This window comes from Propithecus coquereli, unplaced genomic scaffold, assembly GCF_000956105.1.
Source record: "Propithecus coquereli isolate 6110/MARCELLA unplaced genomic scaffold, Pcoq_1.0 Scaffold87, whole genome shotgun sequence".
NCBI lineage: Eukaryota > Metazoa > Chordata > Mammalia > Primates > Indriidae > Propithecus > Propithecus coquereli.
In genome coordinates, this window is record NW_012154951.1 from 5,369,111 (window position 1) to 5,391,820 (window position 22,710).

At 36.1% G+C, this 22,710-nt stretch overlaps 1 protein-coding gene across 1 annotated transcript in view; it reads left to right on the forward strand.

The window, feature by feature from the left end:
* RBPJ (recombination signal binding protein for immunoglobulin kappa J region) overlaps positions 1 to 22,710 on the forward strand; it is a 104,616-nt gene that overhangs the window by 66,743 nt on the left and 15,163 nt on the right. The window contains 2 exon segments of the mRNA XM_012664201.1: positions 13,859 to 13,954; positions 21,181 to 21,346. Of these exon segments, the coding sequence (XP_012519655.1) occupies positions 13,859 to 13,954; positions 21,181 to 21,346 (262 nt within the window).

Consider the following 22,710-nt stretch of genomic DNA (forward strand, 5'->3'; position numbering starts at 1 on the left):
GCTAATTTCTTTCTATGTTTTTAGTAGAGACGGAATCTTACTCTTGCTCAGGCTGATCTCGAACTCCTGAGCTCAAACAATCCGCCCGCCTCGGCCTCCGAGAGTGCTAGGATTACAGGCGTGAGAAACCGCGCCTGGCCAACCTAGAATGCTATACCCAGTTGATGTAGATTTTTTTAGACATTAAAAACTGAAAGCATTAATCACAAACAGGATTGAGCTACAGTGCTAAAAGAAATTCTTCCAGCAGGACAATCATATCAGATAGAAATTTGATTCTGTAGAAATTATTAGTGTTAAGAACAAGAAAGGTGACATCACTACAGATTCTAAAGATATTTAAAGGATAAGTGAATATCATAAATAACCTTTTGCCAAAACATTCAATAACTTTTAAAGAAATGCATAAATTCCTTGAAACTAGCAAACTATTATACCAAAGCTTACTGAAGAAGGAACAGGTAACCTGAATAGCTCTATATCAAAAGAAATAGAATTTGTAATTACAAACCTTCTGACAGAGAAAACTGCAGGGCCAGATGGTTTTACTGTTGAATTCTACCATATATTTAAGAAAAAAATTATACCACTTTTATACATACTCTTCCAGAAAATTAGAGAGCAGGACGCACTTCCTGAATCATTCTGTGAGGACAGCGTTACCTCGTTACTAAAAGCAGACAAGACGTTACAAGAAAATAAAATTACAGTCCAATATCCCATATGAACATAGATGTAAAAAGTCTTAAATTTGCAAATGGAATCCAACAATATATTAAAGGGATGATATATCATGACCTAGCGAGATTTATCTGAGGAATGGAAAACAGCATAATTCAATATATTAACAACAAGGAAAATCATATGGTTATCTCAAGGGTTTTAGAAAAAGCTTTTGACATTTATTCTTCATAGAAATTCTCAGCAAACTATGAATAAAAGGGAATTTTCTCATCCTGATAAAAGGTACCTACAAAAAAACTATATTTAACATCACACTTGTTGATGAAATGCCAAATGCTTTTCCTCTAACATCAGGAACAACACAAGAATGAATATTTGCTCTCACTACTTTCATTCAGTATTGTATTTGAGGTTCTAATCGGTATAGTAAGGCCAGAAAATGAAATAAAAGATATCCAGACTGGAAAGAAAAAAGTAAAACTATCTTTATTTATAGATGTCATGATCATTTATGTAGAAAATTCTATGGAATCTTTAAAAAACACTACAACTAATAAGTGAATTTAGCAAGGTAATAGGATACATGATCAACATACAAAACTAAATTATATTTCTATTGACTAGCAATAAACAATGAGAAATTGAAATTTAAAAATAGTTCCGTTTATAGTAGTATCAAAAAGTAGGTAATTCTTAAGGAAAATCTGACAAAAGATGTGCAAAAACTCTACCCTGAAAACTACCAGACACTGCTGGGAGAACTTGGAAGTCCTAAATAAATGTTTTTTAACTTAATATTGTTAAGATACCGGTTCTTTCCAAATTGATGTATGGATTCAACACAATCCTAGTAAAAATTCCAGCAGGCTTTTTGATAGCTTTTGAAAAGCTGTTTCTAAAATTCATATGGAAATGCAAACAACCTAGAGTAGCCAGAAAAACCTTGGAAAAGAGCAACAAGAACTTATACTGCCTGGTTTCAGAACTTCTTATAAAGCTACAGTAATAAGTATGGTATCGACATAAAGTTAGCCAAGTAGATCTGCAAGAGAATAGTGGCCAGAAGCAGTTCTTCAGATACATGGTCAGTTGCTTTCCAATCAAGGAGCAAAGGCAGTTTAGTTAGATGAAGATAGTCTTTTTAATAATTGATTCTGGAGCAGTTGGACATCTATATGCTATTTTCTGCCCCCCTCCAACACAAAGTAACTGCAATCTACACATAGCACCATGTACAGAAATTAGCGCAATACAGACTTGAGTGTAAAACTTTGTATAGCTTTTAGAAGAAAACAGAAATATTTGTGAACTTGGACTAGGCAAAGATTTCTTAGATACAACACCAAAAACACAATGTATGGAAGAAATTGATACATTTTATTTCATCAAAATTAAGAATAAAGATGAAAAGAGCTTGGTTTTTTTTTTTTTTTTTTTTTTTTTTGAGACTGAGTCTTACTCTGTTGCCCGGGCTAGAGTGCCGTGGCCTCAGCTAGCTCACAGCAACCTCAGACTCCTGGGCTCAAGCAATCCTTCTGCCTCAGCCTCCCGAGTGGCTGGGACTACAGGCACGCGCCACCATGCCCAGCTAATTTTTTCTATATATTTTTAGTTGTCTGATTAATTTCTTTCTATTTTTAGTAGAGATGGGGTCTCGCTCTTGCTCAGGCTGGTCTCGAACTCCTGAGCTCAAGGGATCCTCCTGCCTCTGCCTTCCAGAGTTCTAGGATTATAGGTGTGAGCCACTGCACCTGGCCCAACAACTCATTTTTAAAAGGGGAAAATGATTTGAACAGATACTTATCCAAACAGTATATGCTTATGGCAAATAACCATCAAGGAAATGCAAATTAAAACCATAATGAGTGTCTTAGTTCCTTTGGGTTGCTATAACAGCGTACCATAGACTGACTGGCTTATAAACCACAAATCTGGTTCTCATAGTTCTGGCCACTGGGAAGTGCAAGGTCAGGGTGTCAGCAGATCTGATGTCTGGTGAGGGATGTTTTCTGGTTGATGGATAATCATCTTGCTCTGTCCTCACATGGCAGAAGGAATGAGGGCACTGGTCCCATTATTGAGGGCTTCATCCTCATGACCTAATTACTTCCCAAATGCTTCACCTCCTTATACCATGGCATTTTGAATTAGGTTATGACATATGAATTTTTCAGGGGAGAAGGGGGCACATTTGATCTTAAGTAGTTAGATACCGCTTTGTATCTATTAAAATACCTAAAATGTAAAGGATTTATCATATCATGTAGAACAGTTAGTACTGTCATACACTGGTGGTGGGTATGTAAAATGGCACAATAATTTTGGAAAATAATTTGGCACTTTCCTAAAAAGTTAACTATACCTCTTCCATATGGTTCAGCCATTCCATTCCTGTGTATTTATTCCAGAAAAAAAAAAGAAAGAAAAGAAAAGGAAAACATGAATACAAAGGCTTGAACACAAATGCTCACATTAGCTTTAGTTGTTTTTGCACATACAAGCAAAAAGGTGAGTGGATGAACAAATTGAAGTATGTTCTACAATGAATTTCTATTAAGTAATAAAAAAAACGAACAAAGTCTTCATACATGCGACAGTATGAATCTTAAAATAGTTATGCTCAATTTTCTAAAGAAATTAGGGAAAAAGTATATACTATATGCTTTCATATATATAAAATTCTGGAAAACTAATTTATAAGGACAAAAAGCAGATCAGTGGTTTCCTGGAGATAGGGAAAGGCAGGAGGAAAGATTACAAAGCAGCAGAAGAGAAACTCTTGGGAATTGTGAATATCTTTATCTTGGTTGTGGTGTTGGTATATATATATATATATACATACCAAAACTTATCACACTGTACACTCTGAAATAAGTGCTCTGTATTGTATTTCAATTAAATCTCAATAAAGCTGTTAAAAATTTTAGAATCTTTTATACTTTAAAAATATTCTAAGCGGGACTAGTGTATCTTCTGGGGAAGAATTCAGGTAAGCTTTATTTCTTTTTAAATTTCTTAAAAAGGGTAAACTACAGATTTGTATTCTTTATTATGAAAGCTAATATAAGGCAAATTTAACAAAAACAGTTTGTATAACCCCAAATGGATATGTAAAATCAGTTACCAAGTCTGTGATAAAAATTTATTAAGCACAAACTTGAAAATCAGAAATTTTCCCTTTTGATAGTATAGCAATTTAACGTCACATTTGACTTTTTAAAATCATTCCCCCCCCCCTTTTCTCTTTTAAAGAGTTTTCTTATTAGGGAAATTTTAGTGTCTTTTATTTGATCAAAAATATTTTAAAGAGTTTTTCTTTTTCTTCACTGGGGTGTGGGAAGTTTAATTCAAGGAGGGTTTCTTTCCCCCTTTTTTGTAATGCTGATAAAACTTTAGTATTACAGACATTAAAATAAATTTGTTTATTAAAAATGTCTTTTAAAAAAATTATCAGACCCTGTGTTTGCAAAAAAAAAAATCTTTTTAGACCTCCCCTACTCTATCCTTACTCCCATTTTCCAAACTAAGCAGTATTGAAAAAGCATCTTCGTATTTAGAAGATCAGTTTTCGAATACTGTTTTAGAAACAAGTCTACTTACACAGAGTTAACATTTTTGATTAACGATAGTTAACACTATATATATGCACTATTCAGCCTTACTGTGAATTCACTTTTTTAAAAAAAACTACATTCTTTCAGAGATATATGTGGTAGGAATTGAGTATTAACTCTCGAGGGCATCCCAGTTTCTGGAAATACTCCCCTTAACGTGGTACACAGGTATAACTGTCAGTTCAAACAAAAACAAGTAGAATAACCAGATGTATAGAAACAATTGCCCTTTTATTATTGAGGTTTCTCATTTGTCACTTAGAGCCTAATGTCATCAGTGAAAATTTTAGGCAATGCAGTTAGGCATCAGTCTCCGGGAATGCTGAGCATGTCGCTTTGAGGTGCCTATCCCTTCTGGAGGAGTAGGCCTGAGCGCTGAAGTTACGACTGCAGCAGGACTGTTACACATGCCTTTGAAAAAAGGAGTGATGTTATTCAACTTAATAAATACCCTGTTGTACTCAGTGACTTTGCCCTGTTGTCAGTAACCAGAAGGTTAGATTGGAATCTTGAACACTCTAAAGTCCTAAGTCTTAACCTTCTCTCCCTCTCCTAACAAGACTCCAGACTCATAGACATTAACTCACACTTTTGCTTGAATTTGTTTAATATTGGGAGATTTCCTTCATAAAGGGTTACATTTCTTTAAGGCTTGTTGTAATTGTTGGAACTATTTTGTGGTGGTGTTAGCTTGGAAAACCTTTTCTCTATCAATTGAACTAACACTTTCTAAAGTGTTGGTCTCACTGCCATACTTCTCTGTTCTCATAGAACTTACACATACAAATCCATCACTGCCCTGGTTAGACTTTATGGAACTAATCAGTTTCTGAAGCACTCTTTTGGCCTGTTTTGGAGGTTACCCCAGTGAGTAATAACACCCTGAGATGACTGTTAAGAAATAGACTCCATATCTGTTGTCTGCCTTAACATGGATTGTATGTTCATACTTGTGTCTTAATTTGGGGATTCCATTGTCTTTGAGTAAGATTGATTTTTCTTTTTGAATCTCTTCCCTATCCATAGCATGCAATTTTGAGAAGCATTTTACAGTGCCTAATGAGAAACTCTTAAAACAATGTATTTTCCTTGTCTGCCCTGGATTATTATGGCTAAAGTTAATGTTTTCTGTGTCTGTTGCTGCTCATGATTCATCCCCTCACTTTGAGACAGGAGAATCATTCATTTTTTATTGTTGACTTAGATTAATATCTGTTTTGGCCCTTTTCTAGTAGTTAGAGGCTACTTTATATTTTGCATCACAAGGTACAATATTCATGTTTCAACTTAGTCATGAGTTCTTTTATAATAAGACACCTATGAGTAACAAATGCCATATAAACTAGGTAAACATAAAACGAATGCAGATTTATAGTAAAATAAAACCATAAAGGTGATCTGCATGAATAGTAATAAATAATACATGACCTTTGCTCTATGTAGTTATTACATAATTAATTGATAAATAGTAAATCATATAAAAGTGGTTGCAGCTAATAATACTTAGCTTTACTTAGAATAATTTTATGTTTGTAGGGCTTCTTGGGGGAAGAAGAGAACAGGGTAGAATAAGAAGGGACTGTGTGGTCTCTGGAATTCTGAGAGCCAAATTTGCATGAACCAGGGTTGGAAATATAAGGACCAAGGTGATGACCTGCCTTTGATTATCAGTACCTCACACTGTTCTCAAATTCCCCAGCCCCAGGTTTTTCTCTACACCAGATATAAAGCCTTAAACAGCAAAATGGCTTATTTTCAAAATGAACTTTTAAAACAAAGAACATGGGAGTGTTGATGACCCATTGCTCACAACGTAATGGCCCATGGCTATTTGGGAGGGAGAAAACCTGAAGAATTTGTCAGAATTTAAAAGGATATGTGTGTCATAGCTGTGTGACAGGATTGGAAACAGTTTAGCTATCTTTATACTGAAAACTTTTGTGGAACTATGGGACATTTTTCTTTTATCATAGAGAGGGAATTAAATGAGATTTACAGGCATTTCCCTAGGTACAGGACCTGTACTGTTTGACTTTGGTCACTGATACAGACATCTGCTGTAGCAGTGGTAATTTGTTAGTATTATAAGGGTCTTAGGACCTAGACTGTTATTTTCAAAACTGGCCTTTAGGGCAAGCTCAGAAAGCTTCCTTGGGGAAAAAACAAAGAGATCTTGGTCTGATCTAATAGTTTGGAAAATGAAGCATACGAATATGCCCCACTTGAAGATTTAAGGCTCTGAGTGGTCCTGCAGTGAATTTGTTTTGCTTTTTTAATCTAGTTTTCATTAAAACTTCTTTGATTGGGGCACTCTCCATTGTAAATCGTAACTATTGTGGAGCTCACTTGAGAATGTTGTTTGAGATAAGTGTAAAAGATGAGTCTGCCAGAATCTGACAAAACAGGACAGTTCCTTGAGGTTTTCATCTGGTAGTGGGGTATGGGTTGTATGTTTGTAAATCTGGATGGCTTTTGGCAGCATTCTAAAGTAGAAGTGAGAAGAGTCCAAGCTGAGCTTTCTGAACCCTCAACTGTCCCCAAGTCCAATTTTAAGGAAGAGTTTTTTCTTCTGAAATCTTTCATTTAAAATTTTTTTTCATGTCAAACAGGTAATGTGTCGACATTGTAAAAAGGTTGAGGGAGGCACATCTCACACCTGAGTGTTAACACTCAATCATCATGCTTATGAACTACAAAAGGATCTTTCATTTTTTTATTGTCTTCAGGGATGAGCAAATGTTTTCTGTGAAGAGTCGGTAGTATACATTTTAGGCTTTGAGGACCACATGTTGTCTCTGTTGCATATTCATCTTTTCTTTTTTATAATCCTTTAAAAATGTAAAAGCCTTGCTTAGCTCCTAAGGGTTACAGAAACACACTCCTGCATGATTTGCCAACCCATGGTGCACGGTAGTAGTGCTTCTTGACACGCTCTTAAAATGTTTGCATGTGCGGTGGTGTGTTGTGTGTGTAATTACTTTGAAAATTCTTGGTATAACAAAAATAGATTTCTTCATTAGAAGACAGAGTTCATTTTAGAACTTTTATTACTTGGATTTTACAAGTGACAACAATCCAATTTGAGAATTGGAGTGAGTGAGCCTATTGGTAAGGGTGACCGTCTAGACCTCCCACCTTTGTGGTTGATTTGCTCTCCTAGAATAACTGGAGCTAGCTATGGTTAGCTTCTGACTCACATGCCTCCTCCCCCTCTCGTGCCCCCTACTTTTCCCCCACTGATCTGCTTTAAATCGTTTATTCACCCCTTGGACCAATCACAAAGGTGTGTATGAGTGTGGCGAGGGAGTGAGGGGGTCTGTTTTCAGAAGAATGGCAGTTAGCACCGTAAGGACACTGAACTAAAACTGCTGTGATTTATGTCCTAGAGGGAGATGTGGTATGTAGTGTTTTCCATATGTCTTGGACCTCAGAACTCTGTTTTTTAAGGAGTATCTTGCCTCCATGAATTTACTTCGAGAAACATTAACATGGCATTTAAGGCTTGACCCAATCTCACGGCACCCTGTCTTTCTAGTCTCATCTTTCAGAATTCAATGTATGTTGTGCTTCAGCCACTTAGAGGGTACTACTCAGTTTTATAGGTAGTAGATCGTTCTGTTCTGCTTCTTTATTTTCTGTTTTGTCTTCTTAGGTTTTTATTAGCTTTAACAATCTTAGTAATTAAAAAGTTCCTTTTTTATCCACGTTTTTAAAAAATTCTGTGAAGAGACAAACTTTCTACCACACCCATAGTTATTCCCCTTCCCACACTCCTTTCCTTAACAGCCAAGAAGTGTGGGGCATGTTCATTGCACTTACCTCCCATTCTTTTTGCCATTCTTTTTGCAGTTTACTGCAGTTGGATTTCCTTTCCACCAACTCACTGAAAAGATTTTTGTAACTGTTCAATTTATGAACTAATTGCTAAGTTTATGAACACTTTCTGATCTTTATCTTACTTAATGACTTTGTGATGTTTAATACCATTGGCTGTTTTCCCTTAATCGAAGTTCTCTTTTGACCCTAATTGCCAGGACCACGTTCTTCTGTTTGCTTGATTTCTTTCACACGCTCCTGTTGCCTCCAGTGGTGTAACTAGTAAAAATAGGCCCTCTGGAGATAGCAGCACATGAGCTTAATCTTACCATTCATGGATGTTTCATTTTGGCATTCTTTTTTTTTTTTTTTTTTGAGACAGAGTCTGGCTCTATTGCCCTGGCTAGAGTGCCGTGGCATCAGCCTAGCTCACAGCAACCTCAAACTCCTTGGGCTCAAGCGATCCTCCTGCCTCAGCCTCCCAAGTAGCTGGGACTACAGGCATGCGCCACCATGCCCGGCTGATTTTTTCTATATATATTTTTTTAGTTGTCCAGATAATTTCTATTTTTAGTAGAGACAGGGTCTCACTCTTGCTTAGGCTGGTCTCGAACTCCTGACCTTAAGTGATCCAGCCACCTTGGCCTCCCAGAGTACTAGGATTACAGGTGTGAGCCACCACGCCCGGCCCATTTTGGCATTCTTTTTGTGAATTTTGTTTGCAGTGTAAAAAATGCTTGAAATTTATAAAGCCACAGCGAGAAAATTAACAAAGGTAATGGTAGTTTAAACATGTTAAGCTAGAATGGCATTTGCCATGATTTCATGTTGGTAAAATTATTGATAAAAATACAGTCTTCTACTTTTCAATCATATGAGCTTCTGTGTTTTTTCCTTCTTTTTTTTTCAAATTGAATATTTTATTAACATGGTGTTGTCTTTGTAACATGTGCACACACACTGGCACACTCAGAATGATCTGCCTGGGAGCTTCTGTGTTTTGAGTAAGAAAACTCTTTCAGAAATAGTTGCTCTGTGGTGTTCTTCAAAGAATTCTTAATTGGTTTTCATTTGGAATGAATATGTAAGAAATCATTAAATGAAATTAGTAAAGAACATACTTCAAAATTTACATTGTGTTTTAAGGAAACTATTCCAAAAAGGTTGAGTTTTAACTTTGTCATTAATATTTTTTTAACAATTCAATAATGAAACATAGTAATTCTAGCGGTAAGGAATCTTCAGTACCTACATTATGTTTTTACAATAGTAAAGTTTCCCCCACTTTCTTCTTAAAAAGATATTGGTTGATCGTGGCTCCTTACCATTGGAGTCTTTTTTGTTTATTCGGGTGGATTTTAACCCAGGTGATAACACTCCATTCCACCCCTCCCCTTGGCATCTGCTGGATAAAAACTAGAGATGCTGATGAACATTCTACAGTGCACAGGACAGTGTCTTCACGACAGAGATGATTTTGTCCAGGATGTCAACAGTGCTGAGGTAGAAATGCTATTTATTGACAAAACCCTACTCCATTTGGATGAAAAGAATATGGGCTATCATTCTGTGGGCTTTACTATTTAATTGTGTTTCTTTAGAGCATACTATTTTTTTTTTTAATGACACCTTAAGGTGCAGAAAGTAAATGATCAAGGTTTAATAGCCAGAGAACATCATTTTTAATGTTTAATGTTCTGTTTAATAAAACAAAGTTTATTTTTCATGCCAAAGGAAGCTGTTTGGCAAATTATTATTACAGGACAATTATTATTAATATTAATGATTACCTTGAGGCTCTAGTTACTTTTTCAGGAATTTGTATTCTAAATAGGAGGGAAAAGAAAAAGAAAACTGGAGCTGTCACCCTGTATTCATCATAAGCACCATGAGATCTTAATTGTGACCGGTTACTTCCAGTTCTGGAAACCAGCACAATGCCCAGTGCCTAGGATGTGGTAGGCTCTCAATAAATCTTCAGTGGGAAGGTGGATAGGTATGCAGCTTACCTAGTATGCTCACAATACTTACGCTCTGCAAGTTGAATAAGATGCTTGATCATTCACCCTTGGTCATTTTCAAGTTTGCTCTTCAAAGCTTCAGTGGAAGTCCCATTTCCCCTCCCCCTGCACTCTATGTAGTTATTAACTATTAAAAGATTGAAGTCCCCTTTCTAGAGAAGTAATAGTAATAGCTAGAGTTTATAGACACCATATGTCAGTTTGTGGGCTAACTTAAAGTTTTTTTCACAGTGTGAGGTATTACTGCCTTTATTTTATAGGTGAGAAGGCTCAGGCTTAGTGAAAGTTAAGATTCAAACCCTAGTCTGTTTGATACCAAAGCTGTGCTCTTAACCACTACAAAATACCTGACAGTATAATTTTGTCCTCAAGAGCCAAACTGCCTAGGCTTGAATTCTGGTTCTTTAGTATGGTCTTGGGAAAGTTATTTAACCTCTCGCCTGTTTCTAAAATGTGGATAACAGTGTTACCCTCAAGGTTGTTGGTAATGTTAATACATGCTTAGAACAGTGCTGGCACAGAGTGATTGCTTACTTTTAGCTTTTTAATGATTATAATTAATATCTTCTTTGTAAAAGGATTTGTGACTGCTTCGGGTATTATCAAATACTAACTTTGTCTTGCTTTACATGAGTTGTCATAAAAGAGATAGAAATATAAAATACGAATCTTGCCCTTAAAGACTTTGTAATCTATTTGGGAAGACAAGAAAAATAAACATGAAACCTGACAAACATAATCAAGTAATTGCTAAATGATATAATAGAGACTACAGATGTAAGTAGAATTTAGTTTGGGGAAATAAATTTACAGCTTAAAATTTTTCTTTTCAAGTATCTAGCAGCTTTTCAAGTCTTATGCCAGGGACTTTTGTGCCACTTGTGTTCAGGATATTGGCTTTATCCTGGATTTACTTTTGTTTTCTTATCGACCCTGAACTTTATGGTCCAGTCACCTGACTGAGCATCACCTCCAACCCCTTGTCATTGTCATCCTCTTCCAGGCCACATCTCTAATACCCGGTATGTTTGAGAACTGACTCTCCCTGTTCCTACCCTTGGAATGTTGGTGGGAATTGGCACCATTAATTTTGGATTCCAACATTCGCTGATCCTTCGATACCTTTGATCTTTAGTCATTTTACTTGTCTATAGTCAGCTTCCTTTTCTGTTTCCTCGAAGATATTTCCAAGTATTTACTGCTCTTTTTGTTATCCATTAGATATCACAATAGCCTTTCATTTACAAATAAAAGAGAGACTTCCAGCTCCTCCTTTCACCCTTCCCCAACTGGCATCTATTAGACTTTTTGCTCAAATTAAAATGACCTTGACTTCTGCATCTCACCTTTTGATTGTACCTCCCTTTCCTTTTCTGCATTTTCTAATTAACTCTCCTGTCACTGCATTTTCCTTCTGGGAGATTTCATTCACCTCCATGACTCTGTTTGCCAGTTACATACCAGTGAACCTCACTTTTGCAGCTGAGATCTCTCTCTTGGACTATAATGGATATTTCCAAAAACCTATTGAATGCTTTCAACTTGGAGGTCCCGGGGCACTTCAGGGTTGTCATTTGTCAACAGAACCTATTAGTAATACCCACTTCTCCAAAAACAGGGTAAATTTTTCCTGTCCCCTATTATTTTCTGTTACATTCTTCTTAGTGAGACAGCCTTTTTATAAATTGGTTTTGTCTCTGTGCTTTCTAATCCTTTCTCTAGAATTAACCAACTAAAAAAGGAAAATTAATGATATATTTTTAAAACCCCCAAGATCTCTCTTTGCCTTTAGCTTAGATTGAAAATCCAGTTTCTACACCATAGTTTTTCTATAATGGGATTGAGAGAAAATTGAATGGTGATCTTGTCCCACTTCGCAAAGGGATGGGTTTTTTATTTTAAACATTTTAAGTTTTTCCTGACTTCCTAAAATTTTATTACCTGCTACCACTTTTATCATCTGTTATGGGGTGATATTTGAATTAGCTTAAACTATTATATTTAGTATTTTAATGTACAAATGTCCAATTTTGAAGGAATGCTCTTCACAATTTGACTCTACCCATCTCGTCAACATTATTCACCGCCATAGTTCACTTTAGACTCTTCCAGAATTCCTTTCAATTCCTGACTGCCATTTACTCACTGCAAGACATTGGGCAAGACAGCCAAGATGATGGTATTAACAGTACTTTGTTGGGTTATTAGGATCCAATTAAATAAGGCATTGAAAGTGCTTAGTTCGGGGCCTGGCACATAATAAATACTCAAGAAACATTAGCCGCTATGGTTTTAGTGTTGTGGCTGCCTTACACCCTTAACCCAAATCCTGCTATACCCAAATGTACAAGGTTATTCACGCCTTTGTCTGTACTTCTCCCAAGCCCTGGAAGCCTTAGTCTTTCCTCCTCCCACTTCCTGTGTCTACTCCTCCTCTTTCATATTCAGCTCTTCTAAGAAACGTTTCCCAGCATGTAGTCCTTTATCGCCCACCCCCTTCCTTCACATAGGCTTTCCCTTAATCTTGCTTTTTGTACATACCTCTCTGGGTAATTGTATTTCATTAAAATGTGGACTTTTGAGGTCCTTTTCAGTGGTAAAGATTAGTACTCAATCTATTTATATCCTGGTATTACCTTCTCTGCCTTGCAGCTAACAGATTTTTTCAGTCAATAAATACAAAATGTTTAATCTCCATGGCCACCCTGTGTTAGGGAGGTGTTTTTATCTCCAGTTTCCATCCAGATCTGGAAACAGGCTGGGTAAGGTTAAATGATTTGCCCCAGGCCTTAGTGTGTAAGTGCTATAAATCTAAAATTTCCCACATTTAATAACTTACTACTATTGTATAGTTATCCTCTTATTATTTACATCTGTCTTTATTTATAATAGCATAGCATTTTATTTTGTGATGTGTAAAAAATTCAAAAATTGGGATTCTGCTTATTCAGAATTGTTATAGTTTGATCTGTGTAGAGCTTACTTTCTTTGTAATATATAATATTGCATATAAAAATAATTGGACACGTAATTATATTTAAGATATTGAACTTTTTATAGAACATTTGCTTAGTAAGCAGGTAGTTACAGTAGTTTGTTTGTACTTGAAGGAATTAACATTGTATTTTTTCCAAAATTTGGATTTTCTCTAATTTCAATTAGCCTTTATTAAATACTATATATTTAGTAGCATCCTTTAGAAAATTATATATTTTATGTAAATTTTAGGCCTTTCTTAGTCCTTATAGGAATGTCAGTTTAGGATCATGTAATAATAAATTTAGATAGCCTAATGATTTCTTGTGGCTTTTGTATTCATGAAAAATACTGAAACTAGGGAACAGGGGGGTAAATACTAGATTATTAAGCTATAAAAGTATTATATTTCATTAACTTTATAAATAAAGCCACATTAGCAGTGTATACGTTGATTCTAGTTATTCTTGAAGTTGTAGGTGGGGTTTAATTGAGTTATATCATATATTCCAAAGAATGAGGGACAGTTTCTTCTTGTAAAGAATAAAGTATAGAATTGAAAATGAGCAGTATTTATCGTCCCATTGTATAATCTTCAAATTCATGGATTTTTTTTGCTTTATTCTTGAATTTAGATTTGCTTATTTAAAATATATAAGCATTCCTCTCATTACAGAGCATAGTAGTAAAGAAAGATTTCATCAAAAATTTCACCCTTGTAATTGTATTATTTATATTTGGCTTTAGGGAAGCTATGCGAAATTATTTAAAAGAGCGAGGGGATCAAACAGTACTTATTCTTCATGCAAAAGTTGCACAGAAGTCATATGGAAATGAAAAAAGGTAAGATTATTTTTTTCTGGTGGATAGTTAATTGTAGTTATCACGTGAATTTGGAAATGATATATTAATAGGCATGTCGAATGATGCTTTCTGATACTAGGTTAATTTGCCTCGTACAAAATGACAACCAGGATTTGTCTTTTGAGGGGAGAGGCAAAGTGAATTGTGGCATACTCAAGCCAGAAGGAAAATATAGTAAAGATCATCTGGCTAAATCCCTAATCTTACAAAGTGAAACAATCCACAGTTTCTCATTTGGGCCACATGATGATGTTCCCAGAATATTTCCACGATACAGTAGCTTGTTCACAAAGAAGCTTTCCTTTTGGTGGAAAATGTAGTTTTATAAACACATGTGACCCCAAAAGTGCATTTTTAAAAAGAAAAAGGCTAAACAAACCCCTGATCCTAAAACTGTCCTGAACTCAGTTTGAATTGAGCTATGGAGGGAGCTATTATAAAGAAAAGAGTTCCTGGCCCCCTCTTCCTTGTCCCTGTGCCTATTCTGGTGGTGGTTAAGAAAAAACAGCAAAACTGTGTTCATACTCTTACAGCACCTGAATGCAGGCACTACAAAAATTGTCTGTAAAGTAGAATAGCCAAAATTAAATTAGAACAAAGTGATCTTTAAATAATTTCTCCTGGTATCTTATAAATTTCAGCATTTTTCGTGTATAATTGTGGACTTTTATTGTTAGTTTTTCTGCTTGGTTTCTGAAATTTTCTTTCGAGTAGTTTCTTGAGTCTTTGTCTTTCAGACAGCATATTTTGGTTAATGTTTTCATAGGTAAAGATAGCTGACTTGTGGGAAAAGATCAAAGTTTTTTTTGGATTGGCTGGAAAAGTACCAAACTGAAGGGAGGAGGAATGAAAAGTTAGGTTTTGGAGTTGGGTTGGAAGGAATGAGTAGAATCTTAAAGTTTGTGACATAAAGGAAACCTTAGCATGTGCAGAAGAGAAGGGAAAATGTAAGTATACAATAATTTACATGCTAGAAGAAAATTAAGAGGATACTTTCTTAAAGCCAACTAAATCTGAGCTGAAAAAGTAAAGCTATTAAAGAATATGAACAAGTGAAAACAATATTTAGGATTCATAAGTGTTGTTCAGGTTTGTTAAATTTTTGATTATTTCATCTTACTAATAAAACTTAATCACTGATTTAGGGTTTAATATGGGAAGAGGTTGGTATCAATCTATAGTTTTGGACATAGAATAACATCTTTTTTTTCATGAACTTGATAATAGAAATTCAGAAATTTTTTTCTAATAATGAAATTTAGTGTGTGTATATATAGCAAGTCATTTGTTCTCTAAGCAAAACAAGTCAATACCCTCACTACTGGAGAAGAATCTAAAAGGCCAACTTTGCACCGCATAGTGAATCTGAAGTAGAAGCAGTTTTCATATCAGCTCCAATCATGAGCTAGACATTGTTTTTGAAATGCTTTATATATATTTTAAAAATTTTAATCCTCAGAGTAGTCTTAAAATAAAGTAGGCATGTTATAATCCCCATTCAGCGGGTGAGGAAACCAAATGTCAGAGACCTTAAACATGCCTAGGTTCACATTAGTTAGGAATCTATGGAGCCAGGATTGGATTTCCTGAGGCTCTAATTCCAAATTTCTTATTCTTTTTATTGCCCTAATTGGTGGTTATCTATCCTAGTATTAAATGACATAGTGACTTTAAGAACTACAAGTAAAGTTCCTTTTGCACACTACCTGGCACCTAATAGGTGATCAAAATAAAGACTAAATGAGTATATAAATCATTTCTTCATAAATAATTTATTAATAAATACTAAATGAATTGTAAAATACATCTTCAAAAATCCATTTGCTGTTTGAGTATTATCTGCAGCAGAGCTCAACGAGGATGGAGGAAGTAAAGGTGTTTTTTTGTTTTTGTTTTTTTAAAGTCTAGGCAGAGTCTTGCTGTGTCACCCAGGCTAGAGTGTAGTGGCATCATGAAAGCTCACTGCAACCTCCAGCTGCTGGCTTTAAGCAATCCTTCTACCTCAGCCTCCGAGTAGCTGGGACTCCAGGCCCACAGCACCTCATCTGGCTCATTTTTCTGTTTGGGGTCTTGCTCTTGCTCAGGCTGGTCTCGAACTCTGGAGCTCAAGCGATCCTCCCACATCAGCCTCCCAGAGTGCTAGGATTACAGGTGTGAGCCACCAGGCCTGGCACTGGAAGTAAAGATATTTGAGTATAAACTTTGTAAACTTTGCCTAGGACCATCCTTTTATTATTAGCTAGATGAGACTGGCTGGCTCTGATTGAATTATGAATAGATACATGTTTATCATATAGCTTCAAACTTGGGCAGGCTGCTTTTCTTTCTCTGGATTTTTGAAGATGCATTTTAGTACATTTGGATTCATTTATTCCTTATTTCTGATCACCTATTAGGAGCCAAGTTATATACAAAGGGATCTTTACTGTGAGTTTTAAAAGTCACTATGTCATTTAATACTAGGATGGATAACCCATGCCCGGTGGAGATAAGAAAAGGGGAAGAGTCGGGCGTGGTGGCTCACGCCTGTAATCCTAGCTCTCTGGGAGGCCGAGGCAGATGGATTGTTTGAGCTCAGGAGTTCGAGATCAGCCTGAGCAAGAGCGAGACCCTGTCTCTACTAAAAATAGAAAGAAATTAATCGGACAACTAAAAATATATAGAAAAAATTAGCCGGGCATGGTGGCGCATGCCTGTAGTCCCAGTTACTGGGGAGGCTGAGGCAGTAGGATCGCTTGAGCCCAGGAGTTTGAGGTTGCTGTGAGCTAGGCTAACTCCATGGCACTCACTGTAGCCAGGGCAACAGAGTGAGGCTCTGTCTCAAAAAAAAAAAAAAAAAGAAAAGGGGAAGAACTATTCAAAAAATTATGTTAAAGTCCAGATAAGATTTTTTGTTTATCAGTTACTGTTAAAAATATATGAATAGAGAGCTGCAGAGGCTTATCAAGTTAAAAAAGGAAATTTAATCTTTATCTTTTATTGAAGTAGTTTTTCTTTTCAGTTTTTTTTCTATTAATTGGATATGACCTAGCTGGTCTGAAACTCCAGTCACAAAAAGCTTGAAGAATCTAAGCTTTTAAGGCCTCTAAAAAAATGAAGAAAAAATTATGACAAGGCCAGAGAAACTATTTTCCTATATTTTGACTTACTTGTATTGTTAAAATTTCCAAAGTAGACATGCATTACTTTATAATAAAAGGGTAGACCTGTTAAATTTACTTGATTTTCTTTTTTTCTTTTCTTTTTTTTTTTTTTTTTAACAAAAGTATTAGTAGTAAGGGACTGCTAATGCTACTCCAACCCTCTGGACAACTGGCAAGCTCTGCTGAGCCTTTGGGATTAACACATTGACTGCCACACTAGAAAAAAAGATTTTTTCCCCTGGGGCCATGGTGTTTTATTAAAACAAAATGATCCTTTCTAATTTGTTATTTTAAATTATTTTCTGTGGGTGAGTTATATGCAATGCAATACATGTGTTTAAATTGTCTTTTTTTTTTTTTTTTTTTTTTGAGACAGAGTCTCACTCTGTCGCCCGGGCTAGAGTGCAGGGGTGTCATCATAGCTCACTGCATCCTCCAACTCCTGGGCTGAAGCGAACCTCCTGCCTCAGCCTCCCAAGTAGTTGGGATTACAGGTGGGCGCCACCACACCCTGGCTAATTTTTTCTGGTTTTGGTAGATATGGGGTCTCGCTCTTGCTCAAGCTGATCTTGAACTCCAGACCTCGAGCAGTCCTCCTGCCTCTGCCTCCCAGAGTGCTAGGATTACAGGCATGAGCCACCCCACCAGGCCTAAATTGTCAATATTAATTGTAACAACAATAAGAACATCAGCAAGTAACATTGTCATGAACCAACTGTAGGGTTTTGCTTCACAAGGCCACAGGGCTCAAAACTAGCTTGAGTTTAATACAACTCATGGCAGGTAATGTGTTAAAAGGCTGCTGCTGCTGTTCTCAACCCCCAGTTGAGGCTGGTTAAGGTCAGCGGCCTGTTAAGAAACTGGACAGTGCATCACCACGTGAGCTCCGCATCCCACCCCCAGCATCCCACCCCCACCAACGGCACTCCAGTCCTCCCTCCAACCCCCGTCATTGTCTTCCATGAAACCCGTCCCTGGTGCCAAAAAGGTTGGGGAGCGCTGTTAAAATAGGAGGTCTGGTCCCTTGTTGGTGGAGTGCATGGTGGAAAGAAGACGATCTGCCTTCCTACTGATCCTGGTTTGGGCCTTTCTGAGGAGCTGCTAAGACATAAGGTGTGAGGTTACCTGGGGACATGACCACAGTCTTCTTGGCTGTGTCCCTTTGGCATATAAAATAACTCCAGTGAATGATGCTAAAAATATTTGCTCAGGAAATTTTATTCTAAAATTTAAAATTGTTCTTGATATCAACTATTATGCCTAATATTAACTAATATTTGTGTAACACATCTAGTATCCCATTTGTTAGTGGTTAGTTATAATTTTTCATTAAAGAAGGGCTTCCTAGGTTAAAATATAAACTTTTAAAAGGATTATTTTATCTAGAGAAAATGTTAATATGCTATTTGACATAAGATTCAACTTTCTAGAAGGAATTAATTAAGCAGTAGTTATAATGATACTGTTGAGAAAATTAATAGTAAAGCCATTTAGACAATTACACTGTGATTCCAAAATCACATTGAGAATTGTGTTAATTGGAGTAATTGTAGTATGCAAAAAGTTTCTAAATATTCTCCTTTTAAATTGAATAATTGGTGATTAAGGGTAATGATTCTGCAAAGGTAGTCAGATAATATAAATGATATGAATTTGGATTTTGTTTAACCTAACTTACTATATATATTGGGCTGAATAAAAAGCCTTTGAATTTTGTAAGGTAGTTTTCAGACCTCATCTCAAGATTTGAGGAAAAAATTATTGAAACATTCTCTGAAAATAAAGATTGGTTATTCGAACTTTGAAATGAATAAAATCTTAAATGTGTGCACATTGCCACCAAGTGGCAGAGAAAAGCATTGTTTATCATAGTTGCTTAGATAGAACTACTGAGAAAGATGAGAAAATAAAGGCAACATTATTTCATAGGATATATTTATAGCAGCTGTTAAACTCTGTAAGCTAACCACTTATTGGTAAAACTCTTTACTGAGTGTTTGGTACCTGTTGACCAACTGGTCCAAATTCAAAAAATCATTGGTTTCACACACCATTATAGAGATGTAGTTTAATTTTTCTTCTGTTAATTTGGATGATTTTAACCCGCTCCCTTTAGTTTCCTTTCTTTTGCCTGTATTCTTCCCTTTTTTGTATATATGCTTATCTTCTGTTCGATTACTGTATTATTACCGAAGTGTATGGAAATGAAAATTTGATTTATTTGGTGTATTTTAGGGAGTTGACAGTATTGGGATGTTTTTAAGATATGATTTCATCATCACCTGATAGAAATAACCTCAATTTTTAGAGTACATTAGATTTTCTGTTTTCTTGCATCGCACTTTTTTTGAATAATTTGTAGAGTTGACATAAAAAAAAAAACAAAAAAACAAGGCTAGCTCAGAGCCTGTTGGAAAGTCTTCATTTTTCTTACATTTATTACATGATTAGAAAACCACTTTTGGGGTAGAACCTTGGTCAGTCAGTGTTTTGAGTAAAGAATTTCTCATCAGCTTGTCTTAAGTTTATACCCTGTGAGTTTCATGCATTTTGTCACAGTACTCTTGAGAAAACCGTCACTACTCATTCTTTTATCGTTTTAGCTCTCTTTAGATTTTTCAAATGTGAAATAAAAACCTTTTTTTAATAACTTGTTGAGATTTGACTACTACATTTTGTATACAGGTTGTGCATCTCAAATCCAAACATCCAAAATGCTCTAAAATCTGAACATTTTGAGTGTCAGTGTGATGCTCAAAAGCTCATTGGAACATTTTGGATTTTGAATTTTCAGATTTGGGATGTTCAACTGGTAAATATAAATGCAGATATTCCAAAATCTGAAATCCAAAACACTTCTGGTCCCAAGAATTTTGGATAAGGGATGCTCACCGTGTACTATACTGAAGAACAGCTCTTTGGATTTTGTCCTTGGCATACCAATTTAGTAAGGAGTCTTAATATCAGAGTTTGGTAATATGCTAACAGGAAACATGTTTCCAAAACTGATGCCTTCTCAACCTCCTGAGAGTATGCCAGTCTAGGTATTTGAGTCAGTGCCATGGCAAGCATTGGGTGGCTCCCAGCATTAGAAGCCAGAAAGATCCCTGATATAGACTTGAACTGAACCAACTCCAAAACTAGCCCAGCCAATCCAGGCATCCCTCCAAAATTGGAGTGACCTGGAGCTGGGCCCACCACCTTGGCTGTGACCTTTATATCCATGACCTCAGTGTGAGTATACATGCATGAAAGCTGCTCTTCTTTTCTATTGGTTTAAATACATATGAGAAGACTGCAGAGGCTTCCCTCCTTGCTCAGTGTGATCCCTGGGGCCTACTTGGTCTGCTTGCCCGTTACCTCTGGCTTCCCCCCTGTTCATCTCCCTCTTCTCCACTCCAGTCACTCTGGTCTGTTTGTTGTTCCTCACTATTGGTCAGAGTCCTTCCTATCCAAGCCTTTGCTCTTGCTCTCCCCTCTGCTGAAATGTTCCCTGGCCCCAGATGTCCACATGGCTTTAGGTCGTGACTGGAAGTCCCCTCCTTGAAGCTTTCTGTGGCCACCCCAGGTCATCTCCGTTTCAAGTTCCCCTTTCCTACTTTATTCTTTCCCCTCAATACACATGATTATTTGTGTTACAGAAGGCCTTGCCAAACATTTTTCATTAGGCGCTGAGTACATTTCAGTAAGATTTTGTATACATGGTGTTCAAGAAAAGTAAATGGAATGAAGAGCAGTTAGTCAATGGGTACAAACACATTGTTAGATAAAAGCTGTAAGTTCTCATGGTCCATAGCACAATAGCGTGACTACAGTTAGCAACGATGTATAGTATATTTCAAAGTAGCTAGAAGAGAGAACTTGAAGTGTTCCCAATACATAGAAATGATAAATACCCCAAATATCCTGAATTGATCATTATACATTCTATACATGTAAAAAATACCATTTGTGTCCTATAAATATGTAAAATGTTATGAATCAATAAAAAGGGAAAAAAGAAAAGGAAATGCTTTCTTAAATCTAATTGCTTTGTGTTTTTGTTCTTTTCCCATTCTTTAGGTTCTTTTGCCCTCCTCCTTGTGTGTATCTTATGGGCAGTGGATGGAAGAAAAAAAAAGAACAAATGGAGCGTGATGGTTGTTCTGAACAAGAGTCTCAACCATGTGCATTTATTGGAATAGGGAATAGTGACCAAGAAATGCAGCAGCTAAACTTGGAAGGAAAGGTAAATTAGGACTGCTAGTTCCCTATTAAGGGGCACCATGGTACCAGAATGTAGTTTTCATTCATTTTTGTGGCAGAAATTTTTTTAAATGGCTATTTAATGACTGCACTGAGATCAGAACATTGAATGTCTTTTAAAATAGTGCATAAAAAGCTATTCCCTTACTTGATAAATCTTTATTGAACATCTTAATGTTTGTTTTATTTGGCACTAGGGGTAGGGGTTGGAGGATAGTGTTGAGGGGGGCGAATTTGTACTCTCAAATTCAATTTTAGGCCTGGGTGTGGTGGCTCTTGCCTGTAATCCTAGCACTTTGGAAGGCTGAGCCAGGAGGATCACTCAAGGCTAGGAATTTGAGATTAGCCTGGGCAACATAGCAAGACCCTATCTCTATAAAAAAAATAGAGCTGGGCATGGTGGCATGCACCTGTAGTCCTAGCTACTTGGGAGACTGAGGTAGGAGGATCACTTGGGCCCAGGAATTCATGGTTACAATGAGCTATGATTGCACACTAGCCTGGGTGACAGAGTGAGACCCTGTCTTTAAAAAAAAAAAAAATTCAATTTTAGTAATTTTACAGATTGTGGGTACTAAGAACCCTCCATGTCAACCTCCTTCAAATTTGGCTATTTGTATGTTATTTATAGCTTTATAGTTTTTATCAGTTTTTATCAATAAGACTTGTTGACTATATATTTTAAATTAGGTTTGGGATAATACTTATTGAAATGAAGATTTTTTCATCTTAAAATAAATCAGTAAAACCATTTCTAAATTATGACCCTTGAGTAAAGAATATATTTAAGTGGCGGGTTGATCTAATAGATCTTAGCAATGTCTCATCTGTTTTCTTATTATATACAAAGTCTCAGAGTTACATGCCTGCAAGCTCTACATCCAGACATTCAGTACTGTGAATGAGTGGATCAGATAGGCAGTGAGAAGCCAGGGATTCTAGCTACCAGTGTATGTAACTGTTTAATAGAACCTGACTGTTTACTTTAACAAATTCCAGCTTTCAGAACTTTTAAGTGCGGTAATACCAAACAAATCAACCAATAGCATCACTGCTTGCCTTTCCCAGCATCATAGCTTAGTAGTGCCATGTTCAAGTTTTATACCTTTAGGAGCTGCCTCAGCATGGAGATCTTCCTGCTATCTTGTATCATACCTTTTTAAAAATTTCTATCATTATACCCTTTGCCTACGACCTAGAAATTGGCAGAAGAGGAATAGAATATCTGAAAACTCAAGCTTTTAACTAGTATTTAAAACACCTACTAATAGGGTAGTGCAATGTCTATAAGGCAAAACACATATGTTAATAGTTAATTTTAATGAAAAATTGTTATTAGAGAAGTTT